Here is a 16679-nt window from a genome sequence, read left to right on the forward strand (position 1 = left end):
ATGGATTAAGCCCAAAGATAAAAGCCTTTAAAAGCCAAATTGACTGCAAGCATCGAAAACATTCTTTTCTCCTAATCTTGTAATTCTTTTTAATTTCTGTAATTTGTAACACATAATTTAATGGAAAACAATCGTTACTGAACTACTTCCCTGTATATGCTTACTTGCAACAACAAAACCTTTAATACACATCAGCAATTACAACACTCACAAAAACTGCATTCAAAATAAAAAACAGTATTATGCTGGCCGGGCACAGCGGCTCACGCCTGTAATCCCAGCACTTTGGGAGGCTGAGGCAGGTGGATCATGAGGTCAAGAGATTGAGATCATCCTGGTCAACATGGTGAAACCCTGTCTCTACTAAAAATACAAAAAATTAGCTGGGCATGGTGACGCATGCCTGTAATCCCAGCTACTCAGGAGGCTGAGGCAGGAGAATGGCCTGAACCCAGGAGGTGGAGGTTGCGGTGAGCCGAGATCGCGCCATTGCACTCCAGCCTGGGTAACAAGAGTAAAACTCCGTCTCAAAAAAAAAAAAAAAAAAAAAAAACCTGGTCAACATGGTGAAACCCCATCTCTACTAAAAATACAAAAAATTAGCTGGGCATAGTGGCACGTGCCTGTAATCCTAGCTACTCGGGAGGCTGCGGCAGGAGAATTGCCTGAACCCAGGAGGCGGAGGTTGCGGTGAGCTGAGACCGTGCCATTGCACTCCAGCCTGGGTAACGAGCGAAACTCCGTCTCAAAAAAAAAAAAAAAAAAAAAAAAAAACAGTATTATGTATTGTTTGTGTTTAAGCAACAAAAAAAGTATTTTTCTGAATCTTCTTCAAATACACTTCCGTTTCTCAACTCTCTGACTCTATACTGCTATTCTTTAAGCTAACCTCATTTTGAAACATGGTGAAATTAGTGCATGTAAATAAATAAGGAAATTTAAAGACTTAAGTTCTTTGAAATCAATTAAGGGGAAAGGGGAAAATGCTACATACGCTAAAATGGGACTACTACAAACTTCGAGTTCCTGTAAAAAGAGAAAACAGGTCAAGTACCTATTTAAACTTGTAAATGTTAGGCCCCCTTATCGTTAATTAATATTAAAATGGAGAAACTGGCATTAACATTTCTTCCCTACTGTGACAAACCATAGTGCACTAACCCCTTGTTTATATCTAATATTTGGGAGCTACTGTTTAAAATGTCTTCCGGAACTTTGGGAGGCCAAGGGGGGGTGGATCACCTGAGGTCAGGAGTTCGAGACCTGCCTGGCCAAAATGATGAAACCCCATCTCTACTAAAAATACAAAAATTTAGCTGGGCGTGGTGGAGGGTGCCTGTAATCCCAGCTACTTGGGAGACTGAAGCAAGAGAATCGCTTGAACCCAGAAGGTGGAGGTTGCAGTGAGCTGAGATTGCGCCACTGCCCTCCAGCCTGGGCAACAAGAGCGAAACTCCATCTCAAAAAAAAAAAAAAAAAAAAAAAAAAGGTCTTGGATGGCCACTTGAGGAAGAGGACCACATATTAGGAACCCCCCTGTACAAAGAGAGATACCCATCAAAGGGTGTGATGTGGAGGCGGGGAGAATTAAATCCAATAATGGCAAAAAAAAAAAAAAAAAAAAACCCACTCCAGGCGTGGTGGCTCACAGCTGTCATCCTAGCACTTTGGGAAGCCAAGGCGAGAAAGGATCACTTGAGCCCATGGGTTCAAGATCAGCCTGGGCAATATAACAAGATCTCCTCTACAAAAAATAAAACAGGTGGGTGTGGTGGCTCTGGCCTGTAATCTCAGCTACTTGAGGGGGCGGAGGTGGGAGGAAGACTTCTTGTGCCAGGGAGGCATCTGTTGCAGTGACCCAAGATCACAACTACTGCACTCCAGCCTGGGTGACAGAATGAGACTCCCTCTCAAAAACAGATAAAAAGATAGCTAGAAAAAAAAAATGAAAGGCTGGGAGCGGTGGCTCATGCCTATAAACCCAACACTTCGAGAGGCCGAGGTGGGCAGATCACTTGAGGTCAGGAGTTCAAGACCAGCCTGGCCAACATGGTGAAACTCCATCTCTACTAAAAATATAAAAATTAGCTGGGCGTGGTGGCACACGCCTGTAATCCCAGCTACTCAGAAGGCTGAGGCAGGAGAATCACTTGAACCCAGGAGGCGAAGGCTGCAGTGAGCCGAAATCGCGCCACTGCACTCTAGCCTGGGGTATAAGAATGAAACGCCATCCAAAAAAAAAAAAAAAAAAAAAATCCCAAGTCTATTGCTCTAATTTATCAAGTTGTTAAAAAAAAAAAGTAATTTTAAAAAAGAAAATGCTTTCCAAAAAAAAGTTATTTATCACTGGTATATAACATAGCTCAAATACTATCTACCGTTTAGCCTCTTTGCTAAGGTTCCCAAATACTGATTCTTTTTAAATAAATTCAAACAAGATAAAATTATGCAACGGCATTTAAAAGTACTGTCCTATTTGGGCCGTCACAGCAAAAAGCCTAGTATTTTAAGAGAGAAAAATTAAAGATACTCTTTAACAATCACAGTACTGAACAAAGTATTAGCACTTACAAGAGTTCATAAAATTTATGCTAATTTAGTTACCAGCATAATTACAGTTTGTAAGGCGAACGGACAAGGATACTAATGCTGACTGTGCAGATATGTATTTGCTATGTTTGATGTTTACATTAAGGCCTATTTAAGTCAGAGTTTAAAAAGAAATTGAATATATCTATCAAAACCTGTCTTCTTTCAGACTAGTACATTTATCTACACAGCGAAAATTGTAATCTGCTTTTTAAAATCTCATTTGACACGTGAATGAGCCAGCAAGAAATGTTTTCCCCAGAATTTTCCCACTCTCGATGTACAGATCTCTCCCTACCACTTGTCTTTATGTCGTGATGGATGAGGAGTGAGTAAAAATAGAAGATAACGCAGAATAACCTTGCCTGCCTACCCACCATACAATTAGCTCAAATCCCTAGCTGGCAGGTTCCTAGTCAACAATGTCTCAATTATAAACACTACGTGTAACTTGACCACAGATCAGCATCCCGCAGATTTATTTCCCCCACCGCCCCCAATCGGTGTCAGTCTCAGTAAGGACCCGGGAAGGTCTGGAGAGTGATGTCCAGCGTCCATTTAAATCCTCAAAGGCCCAGGAAGGAGGTGGGCGGGCCAGGCCTCGGCGGAACTGACCTCGAGGGACCTGTCGGGAGTCTCCGGGGGAGGGCCCAACCGGGCCTTTCCCTCCAAGCCCGCAGCCATTCCATAGGGCGCCGGAGACGCCAGAACCTCCCTCCGCCCAGGGCGGCCCTCCCCCAACCCTCCTCCCGAACCCGGGGGAGGGGCGCCCGGAGGAGAAACACCCCTCCCCCACGGGCACGGCTCGTCCACCGCTCACCCCACCCTTAAAAAGCCCGCAGGCCTGCGCCCACCCTCCTAGCCCCGACCTCGGCCCGGGGTGGGCGCGGTGCGAACAGGAGCGGGGGGACCGGGCTGCTATACCAACCTCGCTATTGAAGGTCTTCACGGCCTCCATGTTGTCGCTGCGGAGGCTCCGAGCCCGGCGGCGGAAGAGGCGGCGGCCACTGCACTGGGTGGGGAGAGCGAGACGCGGGCGGCTGCGTGGCCGCGAGGAGGGGGCGCCGGCGGGAGATCGGGCCGCTGCGACCTCGGGGCGGAGTGGAAGGGCACGCGCTGGAGGAGAAGGGCTCCCTCAGGGGCAGCGCGGCCCCGGCATGGCCGCTAGGGCGGGCGGAGCGCCGTTCTGGGGAACAGAGGCGCTGCCGGGGCGGGTCGGCGGCGCGCGGGGGAGGGGCTGGGCCGCGGCGCCTTCTCTTCTCCGCCCGCTCCGTCTCGGTCCCCCACCCTCTAGCCCAGTCCCCTACACTCTCCACCCGCTTCTTCCCCTGCCTCCGACGGGCTCCTTTTTCACCTCCCCACCGCTCGGGCCGCAGGAACCAGCAGCGCTGGGCGAAGACAGAGGAGGAAGCGCTGGCAACAGTGGCTGCGGCATCCAATATGGCCGACCCGAGTCGGGCCGCGCAGCTCGGAGACCCGCGGCGCTGGCCAGCGCGCCCCCTGGCGACTGGACCGTGCGGGCCCCGGCGTCCGCGCGAAAACCATCGAGCGGGCTAGGGCCAGAGCGTCGCCGCCCGGAGGCCCTGCTCGACTCTGCTGCGCTCGCCTGGGCCCCGGGGCCGCCCGCGCCTCGCCCCCTCTACGCGCCCGGTTGACGCGGGAGCGAGCGCTGCGGCATCTTGGGGAACGCCGAGGCCGATATGTACAGCGGGAGGAGACAGCTCCAAAGCGCGGCTCTAAGAAGAGCCTAAACGTGCCCGAGAAGCAGCAAGTTTAGGAAATGTGCCCGTTGCCCTTGTTTCCCGGTGGATCGGTCCTTTTGCACGAGCGGCTGGGTTTCGCTGCTTTTCAGAACTTCACTGGACGGTGCCCTAAACATTCGCAGCCCCCCACACCAAGAAAAAGTTCCTGGCCGTCTATTTAGTAACAGCGAACTCAAGCGTTTTAACTGCACGGGGAGAGAACGTTAGAAACAAAAGCCTTGGATCCGGGTTGGGGCAGGCGGCGAGAAAAGCAGGCATGCAGCAGCTCCTTGCAGGAAATGCCCGCTGCATAGGATCCAGAGACTGGAGTGGCACAGACAATGAGTGCATTTGTCTGCAAGGCGGGAAGAGGACCCTAGAATGCACAAAACGTGAATAGGTGAAAAGGGAACCCGTGTGTTTCGGAAGATGAATTGTTCTAAAGGAATTTTGCCCTAGGATACTTGGAGTAACGGTAAATACAGCATTGCTTAGATGGATTAGGAGATTGCTGCTAGTAAAAAGCCTTCTCTCTCATGCAGTGCAAAATACGATACCAATTTAAAAATATTCATTGAGGTTAAAAGGTAGCGATGTATTGTGGGGCCCCGAACAGGGCTGTCCTCTTGCTGAAAGTCATTTTTCAACAATCACTCCCAAATTCCCTCAAAGGAAGAGAGGAACACGAGGGCAGAATCGTCCTTTTGGAGAGTTTTGGAATCAAGGTAGTTCCTAAGAGCTGTGCCCAGAGCCCCGTGAAGCTGGGAAAGAAGGCCCTTCTTGAGGTTTCAGAGCCTTCACTCTACTTCCTTGGCAGCTGTAGTATAGGGGTGGCTACTGAGAAGGTAACAGCGGTAACTCCATTAATAAGCGCTTTTATTTTTACTTGCAGAATCTCACATTCTGTCACAATTTCTCCACCGCCTCCCATCTTCAGGCCTAGTCATGATGATCTCTTACCAACACTTGCAGTAGCCTCCTAACTGGTCCCTTGCTTGTCTTCTTACAGTTCATTTCCAGACAATAGCTGAGGGATGTTTTTCTTAGATCATATCAGGTCACTCCCTTGCTTAAATCCCTTAGATACTTTCCCATTGCCCATCAGATATCATAACCTCTCACCATGGCCTGAAGGTCCAGCCTAGCCTGCGGCAGCTTACACCACCTTCCCTTCTCCCTGACTCTCCTGCCACACTGGCGTCCTTTCTGTACTTAACAACAAGCAGTGTTTTCCTAGATAGGACAGTTGTGTCTCTTCCCGCAGGGGGCTGTTGCTCCTGTTCTTTCCTCCTCCTTCCTTCCTGCAAGAGGTCTTCTAATCACTCCATCTAAAGTATCATTTGCTGTGACTTGCAAAAGTACTGCACTCAGTCTGTGCATGCCAGGTTCTCATCATCAAAAGTCACTGCCTTGAGGCCCAGCATGGTGGCTCATACCTGTAATCCTAGCACTGTGGGAGGCCTAGGGGTCAGGAGTTCGAGACCAGCCTAGCCAACGTGGGGAAGCTCGTCTCTACTAAAAATACAAAAAAAAAAAAAATGTAGCCAGGTGTGGTGGCACATGCCTGTAGTCCAGCTACTCTGGAGGCTGAGGCAGGAAAATTGCTTGAACCTGGGAGGCAGAGGTTGCAGTGAGCCGAGATTGTGCCATTGCACTCCAGCCTGGGCAACAAGAGTCAAGCGCCGTCTCAAAAAAAAAGAAAAAAAAAGTCATTGCTTTGGCTTGTAAGGGATTATTTATTCTGTCATACATGAAATGAATGTTGATGGAATTACTTAGGCCTGAGATTTTAAAATCCAATACAAACTAAAGGATAAAATCAGTTAACATGTTACACAATTTGATTTAATAAAGCTTCCACACTCAGAATGATGACAGAGGGCAGAATTTGATCAGGGGAAGCTGGAGGGTGGAGGGATAGAGAGCAGCCTAAACACTTTTTTTTTTTTTGAGATGGAGTTTTGCTCGTCACCCAGGCTGGAGTGCAGTGGCACAATCTCAGCTCACTTCTCCACCACCGGGGTTCAAGCGATTCCCCTGCCTCAGCCTCCAAGTGGCTGGGACTACAGGCATATGCCACCACTGCCGGCTAATTTTTGTATTTTTAGTAGAGACAGGGCTTCACCACGTTGGCCAGGCTGGTCTCAAACTCCTGACCTCCGGTGATTCACCCACCTCAGCCTCCCAAAGTGCTGGGATTACAGTTATGAGCCACCGTGCCCGGCCTAAACACAATCTTAATGTGAGAAGGCGATAAAGCAAGAGAAGGGTTAGAGAGGAGCCTGGGGACCCAGTGCAATGGCTATATACAAAATTTATACACAACTACAGAGTGAGAAAACGCTAATATCGGGTGTGTGTGTGTGTGTGTGTGTGTGTGTGTGTGTGTGTGTATTCTGATTGCCAGTATAACCAGCCAATTTGAGCTAGCTTAAGTATAACAGAAGAATTCGTTATTATGATGCAGGTTTTTCTCCTGTAACCAAAAGTTGGAAATGTAGCTGAGCCCAAGGGAGGGGCTTGAACCAAAATAGAAAACCTAAGAGGCAATGTAATCTCTGTTTATCTGCTTAATTTTTCTTTCTATTGCTTTACCCAATTCTGTGTTTTATCTAATGGAATCTATTACTTTTGGTTTTTTAGTTCTAGATGACTAGAGGACCTGAATGAAGACCTCTCCCTTCCCAATTCCCAAGGGATGAAATAAGGAATTTCATTGACCCAGCTTGGATTAGGTGACCATCACCAAGAAACTAAAGACCACTAATTTGGTCCCGAAAAGACTGATATGAAATGGTCAGGAGTACTCCAGTCATTGCAAGAGATATTTCACATTATAAATTGTGAAACTCAATCTAGTTTCTGGTGTTCTGTAAATGTTGTTATCATCAGACTGTCCCCAAAGACTAAATAGTTTCTAGGAGCAACTTACAGAAACTAATTCAGCTATGGCCAAGAGGTCAGAGTCAAAAATAGTCTAGAACAGTAGTTACCATAGAACTTTCTGGGGTCGTGGAAATATTCTGAATCTGTGCTGCCCAATTCAGTAGCACTACCCCTGTGTGGCTACTGTGCACTTGGAATATGGCTAGGGCAGCTGAGGAAGATAATTTCTAATTTTATTTTACTTTAATTGACTAATATTTAAGTATGTGGCTAGTGGCTACCGTATTGGAAAGCATAGGTCTAGCTAGAGAGTGCTCACGCCTGTGGATAGGATACTCCTTAGATAAGGGACAATTGTGAGGTAGCACTAAGCAAAATAAATAAATAAAAACTTGTGAATTAACAGCTATTAGAAGGAATAATAGATGTTTATGAGTTACTTTTAAAATGGGGCAAAAGCCTGGAGCATTGTCTAAATTAAAACTAATGCCCATCCAATGGAAAAAAAGAAAACTTAGGAAACAAACATTCCAGAATGCTTAGTAAATTAGGGTATAGCGACAAATGAATTATACTACCAATAAAATAATTTTTAAAAGATTGTGGGAAACTATATGGCAGCTTCTCAAAAAACTAAACATAGAATTGCTATATGATCTAGCAATTTCACTTATGCGTATATAGCCAAAAAAACTGAAAGCAGAGACTTGAACGTGCATGTTCAGAACAGTGTTATTCACAATAGCTAAAAGGTGGCGGCAACCCAAGTGTTCATTGATGGATGAATGGATAAACAAAATGTGGTACAATGGAATATTCAGCCTTCAAAATGAAGGAAGTTCAAGGCCCGGCACAGTGGCTCATGCCTATAATCCCAGCACTTTGGGAGGCCAAGGCGGGTGGATAACCTGAGGTCAGGAGTTTGAGACCAGCCTGGCCAACATGGTGAAACCCTGTCTCTACTAAAAATACAAAAATTAGTCAGGTGTGGTGGTGCCCTCCTGTAATCCCAGCTACTTGGGAGGCTGAGGCAGGAGAATCGCTTGAACCTGGGAGGCGCAGGTCTCAGTGAGTTGAGATCGTATGATTGTACTCCAACCTGGGTGATGAGCAAAACTCCATTTAAAATAAAAAGAAGGAAATTCTGACACATGCTACAACACAGTTCAACATTGAAGACACTGTGCTAAGAGAAAAAAAGCCAGTTACAAAAGGACAAGTACTGTATGATTCCACTTACATAAGGTACCTAGAATAGTCAAACTCACAGAGACAGAAAGTAGAATGGTAGTTGCCAGATAGGGGAGCGAGAAACCAGGAATTTGTATTATTATTATTATTTTTGAGACAGAGTTTCGCTCTTGTTACCCAGGCTGGAGTGCAGTGGTGCAATCTCAGCTCACTGCAACCTCTGCCTCCTGGGTTCAAATGATTCTCCTGCTGGGACTACAAGTGCCCACCACCAAGCCCGGCTAATTTTTTATATTTTTAGTAGAGACGGAGTTTCACTATATTGACCAGGCTGGTCTCAAACTCTGACCTTGTGATCTGCCTGCCTGGGCCTCCCACAGTGCTGGGATTACAAGCGTGAGCCACCACGCCCAGCCAGGAGTTGTTATTAAGTAGGTACAGAACTTCAGGCTGGGAAAATGAAAATTTCTGGAGATGGCTGGGGGTAATGGTTGCATGACAGTGTGAATGTACTTAATGCCATAGAGCTGTGCACTTAAAAGTAAGTTTTATATGTATTTAATTACAATTTTTCAAATCTAAAGAAATGGTTAGAATAGGACTAGAAATATAAGAGAAATGTATATAACAGACTATTAAGTATAAAGGCATAGAAAACGAACTATTAATGTATTTTAGCTCTAAAAGTATATATGTAAGGCCTGAAAATGATATGAAAAATAAAAATTGTATTAGTATACTGGGATTATGAGATATTTAAAAATATGTTGTCTCTTTCTATCTAATAATTCAGTAATTTTCTTTTTTTTGTTTTGTTTTGTTTTGTTGAGACAGAGACTCACTCTCTCTCCCTGGCTGGAGTGCAATGGTGCGATCTCAGCTCACTGCAACCTCCACCCCCTACTCCTCCGGGTTCAAGCAATTCTCCTGCCTCAGCCTCCTGAGTACCTGGGATTACGGGTGCCTGCCACCATGCCAGGCTAATTTTTGGTTTGGGGTTTTTTTTTGAGATAGAGTCTCACTCTGTTGCCAGACTGGAGTGCAGTGGCATGATCTTGGCTCACTGCAACCTCTGCCTCCCAGGTTCAAGCAATTCTCCTGCCTCAGCCTCCCAAGTAGCTGGGATTACAGGTACACACAACCACACCCAGCTAATTTTTGTATTTTTAGTAGAGACAGGGTTTCACCATGTTGATCAGAATGGTCTCTATCCCTTGACCTCGTGATCTGCCCGCCTCAGCCTCCTGATGTGCTGGAATTACAGGCATGAGCCACTGCACCCAGCCATATTTTTAGTAGACATGGGGTTTCACCATCTTGGCCAGGCTAGTCTTGAACTCCTGACCTCATGATCCACCTACCTTGGCTTCCCAAAGTGCTGGGATTACAGGTGAGAGCCACCACGCCCAGCCATAATTCAGTAATTTTCTATCTCATTTTTTTTTTAACGGGCACAATATAATTCACAAAGTCACCAAACTTGATACTGAAACCAGGCATCCTGAGAGAAGCATAAGATATTAAAAGTAAACATTTTACATGGGGCTGGGTACGGTGGCTTACACCTATAATCCCAGCACTTTGGGAGGCCGAGGCAGGTTGATCATCTGAGGTTGGAAGTTCAAGACCAGCCCCATCTCTACTAAAAATACAAAATTAGCCAGGTGTGGTGGCACAGGCCTGTAATCCTGCTACTTGGGAGGCTGAGGCAGGAGGATTGGTTGAATCCAGGAGGTGGAGGGTGCCGTGAGCCAGGATCACCCCACTGCACTCCAGCCTGGGTGACAGAGTGAGACTCCATCTCAAAAAAAAAAAAAAGGGTTTGGATCTGATAATAGAACTATTATCATCTGAAAATAGAACTATTAAGTATTTATGTTGGTCTGGAGACCAGCCATGGAAAAAAATTGAAATACTAAGGGCACTGTAACCCAGAGAATTTGAGAGCCTCTGTGTTAAGATTTTGCATTATTGGATTTTTTTTTTCTGCTTTTAATATGAAGACACCAGAGAGCTACATAAAGTTTTAAAAGGCAGCTGTTGAAAAGCATATACCAGCCCAACATGGTGCTCACACCTAGTCCCAGCACTTGGGGAGGCTGAGGCAAGAGAATTGCTTGAGTCCTGGAGTTTGAGACCAAATGATGAAACCCCATCTCTACAAAAGATGTGAAAATTAGCCGAGCATGGTGACACACACCTGTAGTTCTAGCTAATCAGGAAGCTGAGGCAGGAGGATCACTTGAGCCCAGGAGTTTGAGGCTGCAGTGAGCCGTGATCGCGCCACTGCAATCCAGCCCAGCCAACAAGTGAGACACTGTCTTAAAAAAAGCACATATCTTGCCATTTTTGTTTTGATTTAAGAGATTTGTAGAGAAGAATGAATTAGTAATCACGAAGAATTATAAAAGAGAATTGAGTGTGGTCATTGAAAGAATTAGCACTTGAAGCACAAAATGATGGTGAAATGGAACCTAATCTTATTTGTGGGATCAGGACGCCCCATATGGTTTTTAGCATCTACAATCATAGCCCTCTTAACTCCCGGGGACAGTTGAACCTTAAAATGATAGATTTCTGGAAGAATGGCAGACCAGAGTTCCTAAATACTTGTGTCGTATACTATCAATACTAATTAAAATACTTAAATTTTCTTCGTTCTTGTTTTGCTTGTTTGGCTTTTTTTTTTTTTTAATTGAGACGGAGTCTTGCTCTTTCACCCATGCTGGAGTGCAGTGGCGCAATCTCAGCTCACTACAACCTCCACCTCCTGGGTTCAAGCGATTCTCCTGCCTCGGCCTCCTGAGTAGCTGGGATTACAGGCACGTGCCACCACACCCAGCTAATTTTTGTATTTTTAGTAGAGACAGGGTTTCACCATGTTGGTCAGGCTGATCTCAAACTCCTGACATCATGATCTGCCCACTTGAGCCTCCCAAAGTGCTGGGATTACAGGCATGAGCCACCACGCCTGGCTGGTTTTTTTCATGGCCATCCTAGTGGATGAGAAGGGGCATCTCATTGAGTTTTGTTTTGCTTTGAGACAGGGTCTTGCCCTGTCACCCAGTTGGAGTGCAGTGGTGCAATCATGGCTCACTGCAGCCTTGACCTTCTGGGATCAAGTGATCCTCCTGCCTCAGCCTCCTGAGTAGCTAGGACTACAGGTTTGTGCCACTACACCTGGCTAATTTATTTTTGTAAAGACAGGGTCTCACTATGTGGCCCAGGCTGGTCCCGAACTCATGGGCTCAAGTGATTCTCCCTCCTTGACCTCCCAAAGTGCTGAGATTACAGGAATGAGCCACTGTACTTGGCCAGATTGTCTTTTGTTAGAGACATGGTCTGACTCTATCAAACAGGCTAGAACATAGTGGCATGATCACACCTCACAGCAGCCTCAAACTCCTAGGCTCAAGCAATCCTCCCGCCTTGACCTCTGGAAGTGAGATTATAGATGTGTACCACAATACCTGGCCAAATTTTCTTTTTAAATTCATCTTTTATTTGATAAAAATGAAAAACACTCCACAAAAGCCAAGCAAGTGGAAGCAGGAATCCAGAGAAATAAGGAAGACCTGAAATGCCAGAATCCTGTGACCATCTACCAGTCCCTGATGTCACCAAGCTTTGATTCTGATAGCCATAAAAGTATACAGGACATGAGATGACCAAGTTATGGAGGACAGTACACAAAGCTTGTCTGTAGGTGTGGGTGGGGAGAAGCCAAGAAATGTGCCTGTCTCGACACTGGGACTGAGTGAAGAGAGTGGGAAAAAAATTCCTCTGAACCACAAGTCAGACCTCATGCAAGTTTGTGGCCCAATTCATAATTCTTGGGTGATGCGAAAAACCTCAAGCAAAGAAATTCTGCTGAATTGGTACTGGGTTGGCATGCCTCCAGGCAACTGACAGAGGAACTGCAAATTCTCTCAGAGGAAAGCACCTTTAGGCAGGGCATGGTGGCTCACATCTGTAATCCCAGCACTTTGGGAAACCAAGGAGGATGGATCACCTGAGGTCAGGAGTTTGAGACCAGCCTGACCAACATGGCGAAACCCCGTCTCTACTAAAAATACAAAAATTATCTGGGCATGATTATGCATGCTGTAATCCCAGCTACTTAGGAGGCTGAAGCAAGAGAATCGCTTGAACCCAGGAGGTGGAGGTTGGAGTGAGCTGAGATCACGCCACTGCACTTCAGCCTGGGTGACAGAGTGAAACTGTCTCAAAAAGGAAAAAAAAAAGGGAAAGTACTTCAACCTAACCTTCAAAGAAGTTTGACAAATAAAGGTCTATTGCAAATAAGATTACAACCAACCATCTAACAGGAAAACAAAACATCATGAGCAAAGGCCAAGAGAAGCAAAAGACAGGAGAATCAGACCAGCAAAAAGTTTAGCTGGTGCAACTGAATTCAGAATATAAATGTTTAATAGATTTCCTAGAACATGATGGACTAGGTTATTCAGACCAGCCTCATTACTGAAAAAAACAAATGCTGGCTAAAAGAAAAAAATCTGGCCAGGCAAGGTGGCTCACACCTGTAATCCCAGTGCTCTGGGAGTCTCAGGCAGCAGGATCACTGAAGCCCAGGAGTCCGAGGCTGCCATGAGCTATGATCACATCACTGCACTCTAGCATGGATGACAGAGCAAGACTCCATCTCTAAAACAAAAACAGAAAGAAAGAAGAAAAAAGGCCAGGTGCGGTGGCCCACACTTGTAATCCCAGCACTTTGGGAGGCCTAAGTGGGTGGATCACCTGAGGTCAGGAGTTTGTGACCAGCCTGCCCAACAGGGTGAAACCCCATCTCTATTAAAAATACAAAAATTAGCCAGGAGTGGTGGCTCACATCTGTAGTCCCAGCTACTTGGGAGGCTGAGGCAAGAGAATCGCTTGAACCCAGGAGGCAAGAGGTTGCAGTTTGCAGTGAGCGGAGATCGTGCCACTGCATTCCAGCCTGGGCAACAAGAGCGAAACTCCAAACAAAATAAAACAAAGAAAGAGAGATAAAGAAAGAAAATAAATCTTAAAAGCTTTGAAATCACTAAAAGCAGGACAAATCCTAAACCTAAGAACTCAGAGAGGCAAGTAGAACCCTGAAACTGATTTTTCTTTGAGAGCGGTTTCCATTTTGGACAAACTTGAACTTTGGGTTTTGATAGTCTCCTGGAGTAAAGGGGGCAAGAGTCAAAGCCTAGGGGCCATGCATGTTGGGAAGGCTAATTTGGGAGTCTCATATCGAGCTGGGTCCTCAAATGGCTACAACCCGGGATTGGGGCAAAACAGAAGTAAATTCATTCCCTTCTCTACCCCAGGAGACTCTGAGAAAAATTCCTTTGTCTAAAGACAGCAAAGAGGGGGACAGTACTGAAAAGTGTCAAGCTAGCCTCTGCATGGATCCGCAGCTCAAAAGTAAATTATCTGGCCTGGTGTGGTGGCTCATGCCTGTAATCCCAGCACTTTGGGAGGCCAAACGGGAGGATCACTTGAGTCCTAGAGTTCAAGATCAGCCTGGGCAACACAGGGGGACCTCGTCTCCCCAAAAAATAGCCAGGCATGGTGGCCCCCATCTGTGGTCCCAGTTGCTGGGGATGCTGAGGTGGAAGGATGGCTTGAGACCAGGGGGTGGAGGTGGTAGTGAGCTGAGATTGCACCACTACACTCCAGCTTGGGTGACAGAGCTAGACCCTGTTTAAAAAAAAAAAGGTACATTACCTTAAGCCCTAAATGTAGTTTAAAGTGTTCCCAGAATAGTGCCCATAGGCACCTAGAAAAACTTAATGCAAGACCTCTCTGCAGGACTGCTCCTTCATCTAAGGCTATAAGGAAATCCTGCAAATAAATTTTCAAAGATAGACTGTATTCCTTTACTATTGTTACTGTAACAACTTACCATAAACTTGGTAACTTAAAATAACACATATTCACTATCTATCTTTTTTTTTTTTGAGATAGAGTTTTACTCTTGTTGCCCAGACTGGAGTACAATGGCGTGATCTTGGTTCACTGCAACCTCAGCCTCCTCGGTTTTAAGAGATTCTCCTGTCTCAGCCTCCCAAGTAGCTGGGATTACAGGCATGGGCCACCATGCCTGGCTAATTTTTGTATTTTCAGTAGAGATGGGGTTTCTCCATGTTGGTCAGGCTGGTCTTGAACTCCTGACCTCAGGTAATCTGCCCGCCTCAGCCTCCCCAAAGGCCAGGATTACAGGCACGAGCTGCCACACCTAGCCACATTTATTATCTTACAGCTCTTTTTTTTCTGAAACAGAGTTTCATTCTTGTCACCCAGGCTGGTGTGCAATGGCATGATCTTACATTCACCGCAACCTCTGCTTCCTGGGTTTAAGTGATTCTCCTGTCTCAGTCTCCCTAATAGCTGGGATTACAGGCGCCCACCATTATGCTCCAGAATTTTTTTTTGTATTTTTAGCAGAGACGGGGTTTCACCATGTTGGCCGGGCTGGTCTCAAACTCCTGACCTCAGGTGATCCACCCACCTCAGCCTCTCAAAGTACTGGGATTACAGGTATGAGCAACTGCACCTGGCCTATTATCTTACAGCTCTTGAAGTCAGGAGTTCATACTGGTCTCACTGGACTAAACTCCAGATGTCATCAGGGCTGCTTTTCTCCTAGAAGGAGCTTCTAGGGCAGAATCCACTATCTTGCCCTTTGCTAGCTTCTAAGAGCTGCCTGCATTCCTTGGCTAGTGGTCTCTTTTTGAATCTTTAAAGCCAGTAAGAATGGCTCAAGTGTTTCTCACATCAAGTCTCTCTGCCATAACTTCCCTAGTCACACTTCTTTCTTTCACATCTCCTGCCTCCCTCTTTCATTGATAAGGACTTATTTATGTGATTACATTGGGTTCACACAGGTAATCCAGGATAATCTCTGCAACTCAGGACCCTGAGTTTGATTACATTTGCAAATTCTCTTTTGCCATTCATGCAGATTAGGATGTGGACACCTTGTGAGGAGGGCATTATTCTGCCTACCAAAATGAGTATTACATAATAAAAAATAAGCTGATAAGGAAGCCATATGCCATGAATGAGAATCAGCAGAAAAGACAGATGAAACATATATACATATAGATCACGAGCCAGTTGGACTTAATGTAGAAATGTAGCATTGCTTTGACACTAGAAAAATCCATTGATATAATTCACATATTAAGAAATTAAAAGAGTTGTGACATGTCCCTTGACAGAAAGTTGTAAAAAAAAGAAAAGAAAAAGAAATTAAAAGAGAAAAATTATATTATGTCAGCAAATGCAAAAAAATCCATCTGATATCTTATTAGTTTATTTTCATACTGCTAATAAAGACATACCCAAGAGTGGGTAATTTGTAAAAGAAGAGGTTTAATTGACTCACAGTTCTGCAGGGCTGGGGAGACCTCAGGAAACTTATAATCATGGTGGAAGGAGAAGCAAACACATTCTTCACATGGCAGGAGGAAGGGAAAGTGCTGGGAAAAAAGGGGAAAAGCCCCTGATAAACTGTGAGGACCAGGGAGAATTCACTCACTATTAAGAGGACACCATGAGGGTAACCACAATTAAATTACCTCCATGATTTAACTACCACCCGGTGTGTCCCTCCCATGACACATGGGGATTATGGGAACTACAATTTAAGATGATATTTGGGTGGAGACACAGAGCCAAAGCATATCAGATGTGATTAAGCATCATTTATTCAATCAAAATACTAGTTTTCAGTGGACACTATAACAAATTACTATTAATCTGGCAACTTAAACAGAAATTTATTTTCTCATAGTTCTGAAGGCTAGAAGTCCAAAATCAAGATGTTGGCAGGGTCAGCCTCCCTTCAGAAGCTCTAAGGGAGAATCTGTTCCTTGCCTTTCTCAGTTTCTGCAACATTCCTTGGCTTGTGGGCCCATCACTCTAATCTCTGACTCTGTCTTCACATAGCTTTCTCCTCTGTGTCTGTCTGTGTAAAATCTCGCTTTGCCTCTCTTAAAAGAATTTGTGGCCAGGTTCACACCTGTCATTTCAGCATTTTGGGAGACTGAGGCAGGTGCATCATTTGAAGCCAGGAGTTTGAGACCAGCCTGGCCAGCATGGTGAAACCCTGCCTCTGTTAAAAATACAAAAATTAACTGGGCATGGTAGTGCATACTTGTAATCCCAGCTACTTGGGAGGCTGAGGCACAAGAAATGTTTGAACCCAGGAAACTGAGGCTGTGGTGAGCTGAGATCACGCCACTGCACTCCAGCCTGAGCAATAGAGTGAGACTT

At 45.5% G+C, this 16679-nt stretch overlaps 1 protein-coding gene and 1 long non-coding RNA gene across 8 annotated transcripts in view; one reads left to right on the forward strand and one right to left on the reverse strand.

Moving 5' to 3' along the window:
* Positions 1–4031, reverse strand: part of SCAF8 (SR-related CTD associated factor 8) — a 218261-nt gene extending 214230 nt beyond the window's left edge. For 5 of the 7 annotated variants that reach the window (XM_064360527.1, XM_012451797.2, XM_012451799.3 and 2 more), the window contains exon 1: positions 3518–3552. In XM_064360527.1, coding sequence (XP_064216597.1) covers positions 3518–3547 — 30 coding nt within the window. In that variant the 5' untranslated portion in view covers positions 3548–3552. Of the gene's footprint in view, positions 1–3517 lie in introns of all 7 variants that reach the window. The other 2 variants (XM_012451807.2, XM_012451791.2) reach the window with 2 other exon arrangements.
* A 237-nt stretch (positions 4032–4268) lies between these two features.
* On the forward strand, positions 4269–9153 carry LOC135268281 (uncharacterized). The gene is made up of 2 exons (XR_010336545.1): positions 4269–4806; positions 6975–9153. It is a non-coding gene; the product is annotated as an uncharacterized LOC135268281 (long non-coding RNA).
* Positions 9154–16679: the final 7526 nt, after the last annotated feature.

The sequence above is a fragment of the Aotus nancymaae genome, unplaced genomic scaffold (genome assembly GCF_030222135.1).
Source record: "Aotus nancymaae isolate 86718 unplaced genomic scaffold, 86718_ANA_hifiasm-v0.15.2.pri h1tg000040l, whole genome shotgun sequence".
NCBI lineage: Eukaryota > Metazoa > Chordata > Mammalia > Primates > Aotidae > Aotus > Aotus nancymaae.